Source organism: Meles meles, chromosome 6 (genome assembly GCF_922984935.1).
Source record: "Meles meles chromosome 6, mMelMel3.1 paternal haplotype, whole genome shotgun sequence".
In the NCBI taxonomy this organism is placed as follows: Eukaryota; Metazoa; Chordata; class Mammalia; order Carnivora; family Mustelidae; genus Meles; species Meles meles.
In genome coordinates this window covers 148578967-148595490 of record NC_060071.1, presented here as the reverse complement: position 1 = coordinate 148595490, position 16524 = coordinate 148578967, and the positions used below count along the sequence as shown (strand labels likewise).

The following is a 16524-nucleotide window of genomic DNA, read 5'->3' as shown; positions in this document are numbered from 1 at the left end:
AGCTCTGTGCTCCGCCTCCCCTGACGGCGTCCTTCCCAGGGGCGACCGGGGGCACATCTACCTCTGGAGGGGCTGTTCCCTCTGGATGGCCGCCCTGGGGACGCTGGTGCATATTTACCCATCACGTCCGCCACGCTCTCCTGGCTGTGGGGCTGGGCTGGCAGACGCCATTGTTAGATTCTTCCAGCACAGGTGGGCAGGCCAGCCTTGTGAGTGCCTGCCGGGGGCCCTTTCTCACAGCCCAAACACCAGACTCGACCAGGTTTGAAAAAGTCTAGTTTATTGCACTGTCTCAAAGCACAACAAAAATTAAAACCAGAAGGAAAAACCATACAAAGCACTGAAGCTAACGGTAGTTCAGAAGTATCCAGCTAGACTCCTGTTTAATTGCACGAAAGTCCCGTGGGTTTAGGGGAACTCTGCCATCTGAGGGGGGCCGGGCAAGGCACAACATACACAGAGAGGGGCCGCAGCCAGCCTGGGCTGGCCTCTGCCGTCACCGAACTCCGAAGACAAGGATTCTACAAAAGTGGAGTGTGAAGTAGGATCTGGGATCTCAGACTCTTGTCCTCGTTTAGACCGGGAACGCCCCATCTTCGCGGCTGGCCAGGTCCCGTCAGAGAACACATCTGGTCGCTCTTCAGCTGTGGCCTGGGGGCTTCCGGACACCCTTGCTTAGGAGAAAACAGGCATCGAGTAACTGGGCCCCAGGCCAAAGGCGGACTAAAAAAAGCGGCGAGGCTGGAGTCCTGCTTGGGAGCCGCCGGCGGGATGGGGGGCGCTGACCCCGGGGCGGACCCGTGGTGGGGCTGCCGAGCCCATGGCCCAGATGCCCGCGAGGACCCCAAGGACTGAGGTCTGGCGAGGCCACTGCAGGCCCCGTTGGAACTCCCGGGAGGCGTCCACGAGAGCCCGGTGACGGTGCTGCTCCCGCTCGGAGCCAGTCGGCAGGTCCCACGACGGCCCCAGAAGGGGTGCCCGGGCTCGGGGAAGCTGCGGCAGAGGACCAGGCAGGCCCAGGGCAAACCACGCAGAGGAACGAAAGGCCTTCCGCCGGTTTCAGGGAATACATTTCTCCTCTAAATTTATAAGAGCTGATTTCGAGTGAGGTATCTTATGCAGGTTTGTAATACAACAAACAGAAAGGCAATAATAATTAGTAGACTCATCCTGCGAGGACGCTTCTGGGCTCCACGCCGGCCGCCAGAGCACTGCACAGCACCGCGACGAGCGTGCTCAGGGAGCTCCCGGGGCTCAGCTTCCCCACGGCCCGCTGCGCCTCCCGGGGCCATGGCTGCCTTGGAAGCACGTGCACCTTTTCTATTCCGTGTCCTCCACTGGCCTGTATTGTTTTGGCTAAAGTGTGTTCTCCAGGAAGTGCGCGTGCCGTGCCCTGTGAGCGGGCCAGGAGGGCAAGGGTGGGGTGTGTGTGTGTGTGTGTGTGCGTGTGCGCACACGCGCTGTGTGCTGGCACAGACCAGCGCCCCACCTCTCTGACGTGGCCTGGGTTTCCCAGCCGGGGTGTCCAGCATGGAATGTGCTAGAACTCACGTCCCTGTGGCGACCGTGAAGCTGAGTGGGACCCCCTCAGCGGTGGGAGTGTGCTGACCTCAGGCTCCCCGGCTCATGCCTGCGGTGGGCCTGGCAAGGCCGGGAGGAGGCCGGCGCGGCCACGCTTGGAGGCGGCCTCGGCAGGAGCTCGGAGGCACGGCCGCGCCGGCAAGGGCTCCGGATCACTTGGCTGAGGCTGTGGGTTCTGGAACAAGACGGAAACAAACATGGATGAAAGCAAGTGTGGGCGGTCCAAGCTGGCCCGACATGTCTGGACAGGAGCCGACGAGGTGTGGCCAAGAGCCTGCGACTCCAAAACCACCGTGTCCACCCCCGGTCTCGGCCTCCTCCGTCCTGAGCGCCCGGCCCGAGGCTCCGTCAGATGACCTCCCACTCGTCCTCCAGGTCCTCGGGGTGGGGGGTGGTGGCATGGCTGCTCGCGGCCCCGTGTGAGTGGCTGAAAGTCCTCGTCAGCCGCTGGAGGAGGTAGCCGGGGGGGCCCACGGCCCACAGCTCATCTGACGAGGTCACTGCAGGGACGAGAGGCAGCCGCACGCTCGTGAGTCACCCGCCGGGGCGGCGGGCGCAGGTGCAGTCGGCCGGCTCCCCGTCCCGCCACCCCCAATCTGTGCCTCAGTTCCCTCAGCTCTAAAGTGGGTGGCCCAGCTCTGGCCAGCAGGCGGCTGGGTGCCCTCCCTCAGGTGTGACCCTTGGCTCTTGGGAGAGCGAGCCCCGTGGGAGCAGCCTCTTGTGGAGCCCCCACTGACCTCGGCCACGGGAGCCCCAAACCCACGGAGCCCAGCACTTGCCTGTGAAACACGTCACGTTGCCGGGAATTTTCTTCCAGTAGTCTCCCGCGGGGTTCTTGTCGGTGATGCCGTACCGTCGGGCAAGGTCACCGTTGGGGCAGCGGGCCCACACGGTCCTGGTGCTTAGTGCCAGCTGACAGGCCTGTAGCCCTGCACGCCAACAAGGTGTCCGTCTGTCCCGAGCCCCCCTCAGTCTGAGGCCAGACCGCCCTCTCCCGTGAGGTTGCTCCCTCCCACCACTGGGTCCCGTCGACCAGGGCGCTCTGTGCGGACAGTGTCCTGCACTGCTGGGCTCAGAGTGGTGGCCGAGAGAAAGGACGCCCCACTGGGCAGAGCCAGCAAAGCCGCCAAGAGCCCAAGGCCGGGGCACACCAGGGCCCAGGAGGTCTGGAAGCAACCAGCCCACACGAAACTCCAAGGGAACGGGGCTACTCCCTCCGACAAAGGGCGTTCGGTCAGATCCTTGCTGGCACCTGTCTCAGTGGGACAGCAGAAAGGAAACGAAACCCCGAGTGCAAAGGCCAGGCCTGTCCTGTGGAGGCCGCGCTGCTGGACAGAGCAGGTGCCCGCGTGAGGGGCAGCTCGGGTTCCCACCTGGCACGTGCTCCCAGTCGGTCCCCACGGGCATCTCTTCGGTGATGCCGGCCCGGACGTGCACGTTCCACCTGCTGTCGAGCGCCCACAGCATCTGGTCGTTGGGACTACAGTGGACGCTGACCAATGTGACCCCCGCGGGCTGCGAGCAGGAAGAGACTTTCCTTAAGGAAGGAGGTGGTGGGGCATGTCATTTTTGGAGAGAGCAGGGACAGAAGATTTGGAGCCTGACACAGGGCAGGAGGTGCAGCGGGAGGCGGAGAGGACCTCACATGGACAGACGCCATCCCTGCTGCGTCAGGCGAACCCAGAAGGAGGGACCGCCCAGCGCGTCAGCAGCAGCGTGTCCTGAGGGACAGAGAGGCAGGGACAGGCCAGAGGGCAGGAGGACGCCAGAGGTGCACACGGGGTCCTGCCCTGGGACGGGGAGGTGGTGGCCATGGGCAGCAACAGAAGAGGCTGGTGTGGCCACTGTCCATGCCTCTGCCCGACGGCAGGTGAGGCCGCATGAGGGACGGCGGGCTCTGGGGAAACCCGGGCCTCGGAGGTCCCCGCACGCATAAGCGCACGGCCCCAGGCTCACAGCTCCGTGCGGAGAGAAAGCAAACACAGCGCGGCATTACCAGGGGCTGAATCTGGACGAAGGGTCTACGGGACTTTGTTGAAATATACCTGCAGGGTTTCTGTTGGCCTGAAGTTTTTCCAAGATAAAAAGTTTAATTTAAAAAAGTATAGAAATGGGGTGCCTAGGTGGTGCAGTTGCTTAAACACCTGACTCTTGATTCTGGGTCAGGTCGTGACCGCAGGGTCGTGAGATCGAGCCCCGCATCAGGCTCCGTGCTCAGTGCAGTGTGCTTAGGACAGCCTCTCCCTCTGCTTCGCCTACTCCCTGCGTGCTCCCGTTCTCCCTCCCTCCCTAAAGTGAGTAAGCAAACGTCTAAAACAACTATACAAATAAAATCCACTGTCACGGGACTGCGACAGGGGTGCGGGAAGGAGCCCGAGCTTCCACTCTGCTTTTCATGCAGGCGGGACAGGGCGAGAGCGAGGCTGACCACGAGAGCGCCCTGCGTGCACAGCAGCAAGTGGGGCCTGGCAGGCCAGAAGGCCAGTGACTCTGCCCACCAGGCACAGGCCTGGCCCTTGGTGGCCTCATGAGCAAGGTCAGCTGAGAACAAGGGCATCACTAACTCCCACTGTCTCTTCTGCAGGCACATGCTTGTAAGGGCCCATCCGGAGCCACCCACCCGGCCTGGGTCCTGCCACCCAACAGGAAGACACCTCTTGGCTTGAGCTGCCCTCCAGCATGTCCCCTTGGGCAGTGACATCCCCTGCTGGGTTGGCTTCCCGTCCCCGAGTGGGCACAATGCCAGCTGCCCTGCCCTACTCCCCGGTCAGCCTGGGTCTACATTCCCATGTTCTACACCTCCTGGTCCCTTGTCCACTTTTCATAGGACAAGGGGGAGCCCCTTCAGTGTCCTGTGTGCCACCCACTGACCTGTTCTGGTTCATCCAGGGCTGCCCACCCCTTAGCCGGACGCCTCCCTGCCCATGAGGACAGAGCCATGTGTACAGTCCCAGCCCTGTCACCGGCAGTGCTGCGGAGCACCGAGCTCGGGGGGCTGGCTGTCCTCCCCCGACCGACCGACGCTGTGCATTTCCCCTTGGTGGGCCCTGCCTTCCCGGGCTGCCTCAACTGGACCCAAAGCAGTCCCGGGCGGGCGCTCAGCGCCGACATGCGGCTCTGTGCTTCTCCCCTCCCGCCCCCCACCCCCGGCTGTGGTGGACGCGGTCCCTCTCCATGCCTCATGCTCAAGACACATCCACATGAGGGGCTTCCTGTTGTCACAGACATCAGACATCCTCCAGCGGACATCACACAACCTCCAGGCCAGCCACCAGACCCCTCAGGGCACGTGGGCAGAGGGGCTCTCCGTGCTCCCTCTGTCCCATCAAGGGGGCCAGGGGCTCCGGGTCTCACTACAGGCCACTCGGGGCAGGGGCTTCCCACCCGCCTGATTCACGAACGGATGAGCCAGCCTCTGAGCAGGGGGGCCAGCGGGTGCCCAGTGGCTCAGCTGACGGGAGACCAGGGCACACAGAGGACAGCAGCCACCGTCCGGACGGAGGTTCCTCGCACTGCGTCGTCACCCACCACTGGGCCCCCGGCATCTGCCTTGCCTGCTGCACGGCCCTGCAAACAGCCTCCAGTGCTTTCGGAGCGGGGGAGACCCGCAGCTGCTGCCAGCATGCTTCCGGACGCCGGGAGCTTCCCGCCTCCCCTCCCGACCGGGGCCCGCCTCTGGCTGCTCCAAATCTCTCCCTTATATGGAGCTCACGGGCACATGAGCGGCCACACGCTCCCAGCCTCGCAGCAGGGGCCATCTGTCCACCTGTGGCGTTTCGAGAGAGAACCGGCATCCGTCCTGAGTCCCGCGGCCACAGGCGAGGGCACCCTGGCTCAGCGCATCAGGCCTGCAGACACGAGGCCCGGGGAGCCTGGGAGAGTTGGGCAGACTGGGCTGCGGGGGATGGGATCGGTCAGGCAAGAATCATAAGGTTTTTGAAGGCTGGTTTCAGGGGAGGACAGGTGCTATCAAGAAATAAAAGGAGCACCGTGACGGGGGGACAGCCCCGTGACAGTGGATATCCAGAGAGGAGGCAGCCTGAGGGACACACAGCAGCTCGGGGACGAGGGGCCAGCATGGGAGGCTCAGTGGGGAGCACGCATATGGGGGGATGGGTTGTGCAATTGGTTCTACAAGCTTTTCGTGACCATGCTGCCAAACCAGTCCCTGTGGAGGACCAGGCCGCTGAGACGTCGCTGAGGCTTGGCACGACCCGGGACAACAGTCACCAATATAAAACCAGAGTAGCCTATAAAACCCCGAGTCACTCCCCAGCACCAGGCTGCAGGTGCACTGGTGAGCTCCGAGGGAGCCCCCCGCCATCTCCCCTGTCCGCTGGGCAGCCAGGGCTGTGGGCCTGGGGCTGGATCCCGCGGGACCACACACAAAGCCACAGAGCGCCTGGCCCTGCTCCAGCTCTGAGGGCTGCTAGGTGTACCAGAATCCAAGGGCACTCCTGCTTACCCCACTCGCTTTTCATCGAAGGCTCACATGCATCCAAAAAAGCACACAAATCCCAAGCGTACAGCTTGCTGGGTTTTCACACTCTGAGCACAGATCTGGAACCTGAACACGAGCCTGGCTGTGCACCCGGTTACCACCCTGCCTGCTCTCCACACCCCACGCAGGACGTGAACCTCACTCCGACAGAGGCGGCGGCACGGAGGCCTCTGAAACGGGCAGTGGCCCGCCCCAGCAGCTGGAGGCCTGCCCCGGGACAGCCCAGGGGAGACCTCGGGGAGAGGGAGGGCCGCAGGCCCAGTCTCGGAGGACAGAGGGGCACAGCTGGTCCAAATGCAAGCGCCCAGGGAGGCCGGAAACGGCGCACTGGAAGAGGAAGAGCAGAGTGTCCTTCTGAAGCGGCTCACCCCGCAGCATCTCCCAGACTGGGTCCCACGGAACACCCTGCCACCCCCACAGGGGGCTCAGGCTGCCGGAGCTCTGGGACCCACTGCCTCCCGAACACTCCCACCGGGGGTCACGCAATCACCTGCTGGACGAGGAGCACCCGCGGTGCACTGGGCCTGTGCTAGGCACCGGGAAACCTCACTGCAAACAAACCACACACCCCGGCCCCCGGGAGCTTTCACGCCACTGGGAGGGCTGGGTAAGGGGGCGCTAGGAGAGCCTCGGCACAGGAGGGGTGGATGGCCGGGTGGGGGGTCGCAGAACCCACAGACAGGTGCAGGTTTGGAAGCAGGAAGGACACAGGGTGGCTGGAGCCCGGTGACCAGAGACAGAGTGGAGAGAGGTCAGAGGGCACGAGGGCCACGGCGGAGGGAAGAAGCAGACTGTGCTGAGTGAGGCGAGAAGCCACTAGACGGTTGTGAAAACAGGAGCAACGCGACATAATACTGGCTGTTGGGAGGACAGGCCTCGGAGAGACCCGCTCTGAATCCTGGCGAGACAGAGATGGCGCGGCCCAGGGGTGGCATGGACCATCTCCGGGCGGGCCTGCAAGGTGCCAGCCACGCCACGCCGGGGCAGGGCTGCTGCTTATCTGGGCCTTCCCCTGCACAGGCGGGCTGATAAACAGACACGTGAGCACAGCGGCTGCTGAGTCAGAGTGCGAAGACAGGGAGAGGCCTCTAGTGAGATACACCGATGCCCTTCCCAGAAGACGGAAACGAATGGCCGCAAAGTTGGCAGCTGGGAGGTGGGCAGCCGACACGGCCCGTCAGCCGGCGGGGCTCAGGCACCCCGCAGAGTCGCGAGTGAGCACCCGAGGGCCGGCCAGACCAGTGGGGCTGGACACGTCCTCGGGCCAGAAACCGGGAAAACCGCCACAGCTAAAAGCAACTGACTTCCTGTTTCTCTGGAGCAGACGGTGCTAGCAGGTGTCAGGGTGACTCCCGGCGGGAGCCCGCGCACCATGAGCCGGAGTGGGCCCCGCCACGCGCTCACTCACGGCAAGGGCTTGTCCCCCAGTTCAGCAGCCGCCTCCCTGGACCTTTGCCGGATTTACTGGGTAACCTCAGACTTTCTCTGGTAATGGTCACTTTGGATTTGTTCTTTTGTTCGTGGACTACTGTTTCAACTTTTTAAATCGCAGGAGAATCACCATCCGGTGCTGTATCCGTTTCAGGCGCACACCACAGCGGCTCAACCATTCCGCACGTTCCCCCAGGGCTCCCGCGGGAAGCGGGTCGCCACCTGTCACCAAGCAGCGTCCTGACAGCGCCGCTGACTCTATCCCCCGTGCTGTACTTCCCACATCCGTGACTTCATTATTTCACAAATGGAAGTTTGTGCCTCTCAATCCCCCTCACCTACGTCACCCACCCCTAAGGCTGTCTATCTCCCTGGGCCGCCGGGAGGGCACCCGAGAGCTCCTGGCTGAGCGTGGGGAGCTCAGGTCTACCGGCTGCGTGGCTGTGAGAGAGGACACCACAGTCTGGGGCTAAGTGAGCCTGAGCAGGTCAAACCGAGCACACCAGAGGCTTCTGGACAAAGTGGGCATGACTCAGGGTCCCAGCCGCTTGCTAGTGAGCACCACAAAATCCCAGCCCCTGGGCCCTACACTCCCATAGGCTCGTTAGAGAAACATGAACAACGAAATCAGAAGGAATTGTAAAAAGTGATTTTGAGGACACTGACTGTTAATACTTTGATTTATTTTTAGCTTTTTTCCTATGGCAAGCTCTTTATTAAAAAAAAAATTTGGCTTATGTCATTTTGTGTTCTGCTTTTGGCTCAGTTCGCCGTATACAAAGCCCTTCCCCAGGCCGCCACAGCTGTGATTCCAACAGGGGCTCTCCCCCAGTCACTCAGGGCTTTCTGGAAGACAGACCTGGGCCTCGCCTCAGGTGCTCTCCGGAGGGCCCAGTCCCTGGCATTTGTGATGCCGTCATTCTGGGGCAGAGGCATGGAAACACCTGTAACCGATGGGACAGTAACGAAACAGTGGCAAGCAGGAAGGACTGGACATGGGAGTTGAGTGTGACTCAGAGGTCAGGAGGAATACAAAATGAGGTCACTAGCAGTCCCCAGAGACCTGGGCAGACCGGCAGTGGCCTGGGGCCTTGTGACCAGATTGAGAAGGGTTAAGAGCGAAAAGACAACAAACCAGGAGGGGAAGGCAGGGGAAAGGGTGGCAAAGCCCGGGTCGGGGGCAGGCTCAGGGCCTGCGCCCAGTCCTACCCTGGAGGAGTGGAGGACTTCCCTGGAGCGCGGCCTTGTCGCAGGGAGGGAGGAGACCGCGCAGAAGAGCCATCAGGCACCAAGCGCTGGTACCAGCCCCACAAGCTCCCGCCAGTCTCTGGGACACCAGGGTCATGGTCCCAACAACACACTGTGTCTTAGTGACCTTTGTTTCCCAAATGACAACCAAACAGTAGGCCCTGAGGAATGTCTGTTGAAGCGGAGAGAATGGAGGTTCTGGAAACTCACTGACTGGCGCTTGCCAGCCTCTCAGCCGGGACTTCAGCCACCGACCCACCCATCTACCTGTCGTCCCCGTCGGCACGCACCTGCCCACCCCCTGTGCCTCACCACGCTCCTACCAACTGCCGGGTCGCCGGCCCAGCCGACAGAGCTTTACCTGAGCACCTGCCGTGGGCCAGGCCCGGTGCGAGGTGCCAGGAATCAATCTTCTTGACGCTGGTATAAAGTCTGGTGAGAGACACATCGTTAATCACGAAGTCCCACAAAGAAAGAGAAGACTCCAACAGGGAAGGCCAGCGTGAGGCGCTCTGAGAACATACGGTGTGCGTCAGCGCGAGGCCAGGACGGCAGGAAGAGCGCGTCAGGGGGCGTGAGGCACGGGAAGGAGCCGGCGAGGGCCCTGGGGCCAGACGCCGGGCCAGGTGGCTGGAGTGGGAAGGGCAGGCGCCACTGCACAAGGCCTGCCTCCTCGTACAGTGCGGGAAGGTCCACTGGGCCCAGGGCTCTGAGGCTGAAGGCGTTCGGGGAGGGAGAGCTTGGAGGAGGTCCCTGAGGGCAGATGGTAAGAAACAAGACGCGACGTACAAGAGGCTTCTTGGCTGACTTGAGGGCACGGCGCCTTGGCCTCTGTGAGAAAAGGGTCAAGTTGGAGGCCGGATGGACAGACAGGCACCTCCTTGGGGAGACAAGGCAGCAAAGGTTCCATCAATGTCACTCGCCCTCTGTCACCACTCTGAGGGCTTGAACATGGTCCAAGACACGGGGCTTCCCAAATGGCCACTGGAGAAGTCCCGACACGCTGACCACCGGTGGAAAAGCAAACACCGAGGTGGGGGTGAACAGGGAGCAGGCTGCGAAGACGACGCATCGCACAGGCCGCTTTCAAACGAGGAAGCTTGTTTTTGCTGAACCCAAGCCCCTCCAGAGGGAAGGTGAGCGAGAGCAGGTCCAGTGGTTCCTAAACCTTAAGTCCCCAGGATCTGTGTGGGGAACTTATCAAAATGGCACACTCCTTATTATTTAGCCGTTAAAAAAAAGAATGAAATCTTGCCATTTGAGGAGGGAGCCGGAGGGCTCCATGCTAAGTGAAATCAGTCCGTCAGAGAAAGACAAATGCTGTATGACTTCACTCATGTGTGGAATTTAAGAAACAAGACAGATGAGCACATGGAAAAAAAGAGAGAGGAGCCCAGAAACAGACCCGTGACTACAACAGAACAGACCGAGGGGAGGCGGGGAATGGGGCTCAAGGAGCACGCGTGTGAGCAGCCCCGGGACACGTGTGCGAGGGCCGAATCAGTACAGTGCACACCTCGGACCATTAGAACACTGTACGGTAACCGACCGGAACTTAAGTAAAACTTTGTATTAAGGAATGAATGAATGAATGAACAAATGGCACATTCCTGGGCTTGAGTCAGCCTTTCTGCATCAGACTTCGGGGCTAGGGCCCAGACATGACCTTTTCATAAAACAAACAGCTCAGGCAATTCTGTTCCGATTACCTGTGGGTTGCCTCCCCCTTTTTTGGTAAAGATTTTATTTATTTATTTGAGAGAAAGAGCACGGAGGGGGAAGAACAGAGGGAGGGGGAGAAGGAGACTGAGCTGAGTGCGGAGTCCGATGTAGGGCTCAATCTCACGACCTTGAGGGTCATGAGTTGAGCCAAAATCAAGAGTCAGTCAACCACCTGAGCCACCCAGGTGCCCCTCTATAGGTTACCTTTTGAGAAACCGCTCTGCCCTTCTGTCAAGAAGTAGGCAAGACAATACTTCCCAAAGCAGTCTACAGGTTTTAATGCAAGCTCTATCAAAATCCCAGCTCATTTCAACAGAAATGGAAAGGTAAATCCTAAAATTCATATGGAATTGCAAGGGACTCCGAGTAGCCAAAACAATCTTAAAAAAGAAAAATTTGGAAGACTCATACTTCCTGATTTCAAAACTATTATGAAGTTACAGTGTTCAAACAGTGTGGTACTGGCCCATGGACAGACATAGAAATCAATGGAATGGAACTGAGAGTTAAGGAAAAAATCCATACAGTCAAGTGACTGCCAAGATCGAGACGATTGCCAAGATCATTCAGTGGGAAAAGAGCAGTGTTTTCGACAAGTGGTGCTGGCACAATTAGAGAGCACACGTGTGAGAGAGTGAGGTCGGACCCTTACCTCACACCGTATACAAAATCATCTGGAAATGAATCAAAAATGAAAGAGCTAAATCTGGCAACAGTGTCTTAGGTATGATACAAAACACATGAACAATAAAGAGGAGAGATAAACTGGACTTCGCCAAAATGAAGAACTTCTGTGTATCAAAGAACACCGTAAAGACAGCCTACACGATGTGAGAAGATATCTGCAAGCCACGTATCTAATAAGGGTCTAGTGTCCAAAATAAATAAAGAACTCTTAGAACCAACACAAACATAAACGAACCATTTAAAAAACAGGCAAAGGACTTGAACAGACATTTCTCTAAAGAAGACATACGAACGGCCAACAAGACCACGAAAAGATGATCGACATCATTAGTCATTAGGGAGATGTGAATCAAAACCACGCAGTACCGTTCCGTACCAACTAGGACTAGGAAAAGGAAAACGGGAAATAACAAGTGGAGAGGATGTGGAGAAATGGGAATCCTCCTACTTGACGCGCTGCAGCCACCGTGGGAAAAAGGCAGTTTAACCTCAAAAGGTTAGACACAGAATGACTGCATGACCCCGAAATCTCACTCCTAGATAAAGCCCGAAGAGCTGGGTCGGATGTTCAAACAGCACCCACACAAGTGTTCACAGCAACAGTCTTCACGACAGCCAGAAAGCCGAAGTGACCCGAACGTTCATCAGCTGTCGAGTGGCTGGGTGACATGTGGTCTGTCCACAGTGGGTACCATTCAGCGGAAGAACTGATACAGAAAAACACGAACACACCTTGAACACTCAATGCTCTGAGAAGGAGCCCATCGCAAAAGGACACCTAGCATAGCAGTCCCTTTATAGGAAATGTCAAGAGGACGATGGGTACAGAGAAAAAGCAAATTTGTGGTTGCTAGGGGCCTGGGGGAGGGGGCTGGGGGGTGGCCACTATGGGCAGAGCGATTTCTTGAAACCCGACGAACATGTTCTGGAACTAGACGGTGATGAAGGTTGCCCCCAGTGAGAGAGAGGGCAATACGGCTGACTCCAGGTTCCATGGAAACAGCACTTCTTACTAACAAAATCTCTGACTTTTCTGTTGCTCAAACGATTTTGGGCTGGAAGGGACCCAGCAGACCAGCTAAACGGACTCCCTCAAATTCCGGATGAGGAAAGCGATGAATCTGGCGCTGATGGTGAGGGCCCGCAGCAGAGCTAAGCCTGGAGCTCAGGGCTCTGGGGGCTCAGATCAGAGTTCTCCCAACTTCCAGCAGGTGACGTTTTCACCCTAAGAAGTGTGTGCACACACGTACACACACACTCACACGCATGAGCACACACCCCTTAGCCAGAATGCAAATATACCCAGGGCAAAAGAAAAAAAAATACTGAACATTTTACGGAAGTGTTTGTCTGGACAGATCATTTAGGTACGGGCTCACGTGCACCGGGACAAAATTCAGCGGGAACATTTCAGGAACACAGAGAGCCAGCAAAGTGGTGGCGCCCGCACCCACATCACCACAGGAGACACCGGGCAGGGCCAGGGACCAGCCCTATGGCACCACCTTCCAGACTCTTCCCCACCACTCCCAGGAGGCTCCCTCCGGTATCTCTCATTACTGACTCGTCAACCCACCTCGCACTTGTGCCACACGTGACGGCACTCTTCCTCGGTGTGCGCTGACTGCCGGAAGCTGCCGCCGTGAGGGCCTCCGGCGTGCGGTTTGCGGGCCCTTTGTCTGTGGCCCCGCGTTCCCGTATGCTCGGGCCTCTGTGTGGTCCTTTTAGGTTTTCTGTGTCCCCCTGTTGCAGATCCCCTTCCTGCTTCTGGTGTCTTCCTTCGAATCTCTGAGGCTGGAGCAGCAGATGTGGGTATTAACAGGCCTGCATCGAAGGCACCAGCAGACGGTCAGGGGGAATGAGGGCCGAGGTTCCGATGCGCGGACCCTGCTGTCTTGTCTTCCCACTCAGCGTGTGTCCCCGGGCAGGTGCCCTCCTCCTCGGGCTCCATGTCCTTGTTCTGAGCGTGAGTCAGAGGACCCGCCAGGCTCCTGACTCTGGGCTTCCGTGTTCTGATGCTGGGTCACAGCCGACTCTGCCTGCCGGGCCGTGTCCTCTGGCCTCGCTGCCGGAGACCAAGGCCAGGTTTTCCACCGGAGGCCCGTGGAGCGCTGGCTCTATGAGCCGCCCCACGGCTGCGGTGACGGCCTCCTGGCCAGCGCCGCCCAAACAGCTCTGCTGGGACACGCTGAATGCATCAGGCTGAAGGGTGAGCTGTTACCTGAAGAGCGAGCTCCGCTGCGAAGAATGTTTGCGAACCGCTGGCCCAGCGGAGCGGAGCTCCCAGAGGCCGGGTCTGCGGCTCTGCACGGGAGAAAGGCTCCCCCACTTCTTTCCCTGGTCAGCTGACAGCAAAGCCAGACACCCTGTCCCCTGTCACTCCCGCACTGGCTCCAGCGATCTCGGACAGCTCTGCGTCTGGTCTCAAGTGTGACGGGGACGCCGGGAGTTGATCTGCTGAGAGCAGGTGAAGTGCTGAACAGCACGCGCAGAGGCAGCTTTCCTGGGCCGCTGTCGTGTTCTCGTCTTCCTCAGTCGGGGCTGGCAAAGCCAACTGCGGCCACTCCTCTGTCCACTGTCAGAGACCCTGTCCCTGACGCCAGCCCGACGCCTGGGCCGGGGTCCGCACTGGGGCTCCGTGCTGCAAGGACGCCGGGAGCCTGCAGGCATTACCCGGCGGCACCGGCCCCTGGGCGTCTGACAGCTGACCTCCTGGTGGCCGCTCACAGGCAGGCCCGGCCCTGCAGTTCCGCTGGCTGGCTGCTGCACCCACCCTAACCACCACCCCGATTTCTGAGGGCTGAAGGAGCATGGCGGGGGGGCTGTGGGCATCCCCCGAGGGCCGGACCGTAGAGTGTGGAGTTGAAACAAGGTGGCCTCCACCCAGGTTCTCAGCACGAGGGGCTCAGCTTAAACCCCACAGCCTCCTGGGCCAGGTCAGTAGAGTGAATGCACACCTCCCTTCTCACTCCCTCCACGACACACAGTGAGAACAGGAGCCCACACCTCCCTTCTCACTCCCTCTGCGACACAGTGTGAACAGGAGCTCACACCTCCCTTCTCACTCCATCCGGAACACAGTATGAACAGGAGCTCACACCTCCCTTCTCACTCCATCCGGAACACAGTATGAACAGGCGCTCACACCTCCCTTCTCACTCCCTCTGCGACACATAGTGTGAACAGGAGCCCACACCTCCCTTCTCACTCCCTCTGCGACACACAGTGTGAACAGGAGCCCACAACACAGTGTGAACAGGCGCTCACACCTCCCTTCTCACTCCCTCCGGAAACACAGTGTGAACAGGAGCCCATACATACCTCCCTTCTCACTCCCTCCACGACACATAGTGAGAACAGGAGCTCACACAGGCTCCAACCTCCTCTGTGCTAGGAGAGTGAGAGGGGCAGGCGGCCACCTGAGGAAGCGGCAAGGCGTTGGGGAGCAGGAAAGGCCCTAGTGGGGCCAGAAGGCCGAAAGCAACTGACTGTATGCAGGGAGCCCAGCAACACAGCCCAGCCAGCCACCACGCAGGGAGCCCCGGGCAAAGCTCCTCCCGGCGATGTGCCCCACTCTCAGAACCAAGACTGCCAATGCCTGAGGCCAGCGTCTGCCACGGAGAGGATGAGACAGACACAGAGAACAAGCATGGAGACCCCACGGAAGAAACTTCAGAAACACCCTGGAGGGCGGGGACACAAGGAGGCTTGACGGTGGGAGAGCAACAGGGACTTGCGGGAACTAAAAGAGGCCCACAAAGTCATCCAACGATGGAGGGCAGGAAGAAGCTGAGAGTGTCTTTTAGGAAGTAGGACAAGAGCCAAAGAGGAGAAAACGGGAGAGGGAAGAACAGTGGAGGCCGCCGGTTAGGAAGTCCTCCGGACAGAAGCAGGAATCCCTGAGAGGGCAAATGGAGAAAACAGGAGGGTAGAGGCAGGAAGCAGATAGCCAGTGGGGCAGCAGGACACAAACTCCAGGCTGGGAGGCCTGTCAGCACAGACGCTAAAACAGGCCCTCCTCGAGGCGTGTCACTGTCTCTTCTGGAAACACTGGGAACAGAGAGACCTTACAAACTACCAGACATACAAGCAGGTTGGATAGCGAGGATCAAGGATCAGAACTGCTCTGACTTCTCAACAGCAATGCTGGACACCAGATGACAGAGGAAACCCTTCAAAATTATAAAGGAAAACGAATTCCAAGCCAGATTACTCTACCCAGCCAAGGCCAAGGGTGAATGTGGTCAGAAAACTTTCAAGTTACTTACCATGAGCCATTCCCAGGAACCAACTGGAGGATAGAGCTCACCAAAACAAAGGAAGGGACAGAGAGGACCCAACATGAAGGGGTGGGGGGCAAAGGGCAATCCGAGGTAGACTGGGTGACCAGGCCGGATGGGGGCTGGCCACATCTGCAGGAGATCCCTCCAAGAGGATGAACTGGATGGAACCAGATGTGCCCAAGTGTATGGAGAGGAAACTGACAGCTGGCGCGGGACTGAATTCATAAACCACGTAGAAAACCAGACGGCAGAACAAGACCATTATCCAGGGAAAGGAGAGTAGCAGAGTCTGGAAAATGCAGTCTAGGTTACCCCCTGGCTCAGCCTAAGGCATGTCTCCTACCCTGTACCGTGGCCACGAGCGAGGGGGGCGAGGGGTGCCGTGGCGGGCAGGCAGGCAGGCAGGCAAGGATAGGGAATGATGGATCACTCTGCATCCTGCTCTCCCAGCAGGGAGCAAGTGAAAACACTGAGAGCTAGAAGGAACGAGAAATTGCTCCCTAAGCGGTCATTCAGGGATAGGAAGCTAAAGGGAAGTAGCTTTCCAGGGAGGGGGAAACAGGTGGGGAGGCCTGTTTCATGGAGCTTCTTCTAGCTGATACGTTAACCTCCGTCCTCATGTAAGTGACCTGGACTAAAACTAGCCAACTGAGGCACCGCGGAGCCCGCTGCAGCCTGCTGAGCTTATCCCCAGGAGAGGGACCCATGCCAGGACCTCTGAAAACATGCCTCGGGTGGGCCTCACGTGGCTCCAATTCTCCACTCTACTGGTCAGGAAATGAAGGGCCAGGGAGTTTGGGCAACTTTCCCAAGGTCTCTTGGTCTCATGGAAAAAGAGAAATATTAGTTCAGTAATAGGCTCTGCCTCTGGTGGGGACAGTCCCAGCTGGAGGCCACAGCTTCCCAGAGCACCGCACCCTAGCCCCGAGAGCGGAGGCCACTGCAGGTGGCCGGGGAGGAGACCGCACGCCTGCTTCCTGCTGGGTCTGTGCACGCACGTGTGTGCAGACCAGCTGTGAGGATAGCCTCCTGCAGCCCCATGGGCTCGAGCCCTGCTGGCTCCACAGGACC

The 16524-nt window shown here is 59.3% G+C and overlaps 1 protein-coding gene across 1 annotated transcript in view; it reads right to left on the bottom strand.

Annotated features, from left to right (window-relative positions):
• Positions 1–259: 259 nt before the first annotated feature.
• The window catches only part of TECPR2 (tectonin beta-propeller repeat containing 2), a 96428-nt gene continuing 80163 nt past the window's right edge, over positions 260–16524 (bottom strand). The window contains exons 18-20 of the mRNA XM_046008759.1: positions 2955–3096; positions 2361–2510; positions 260–2081 (exon numbers count right to left, since the gene is read on the bottom strand). Of these exons, the coding sequence (XP_045864715.1) occupies positions 1930–2081; positions 2361–2510; positions 2955–3096 (444 nt within the window). The 3' untranslated portion in view covers positions 260–1929. The remainder of the gene's footprint in view (positions 2082–2360; positions 2511–2954; positions 3097–16524) is intronic.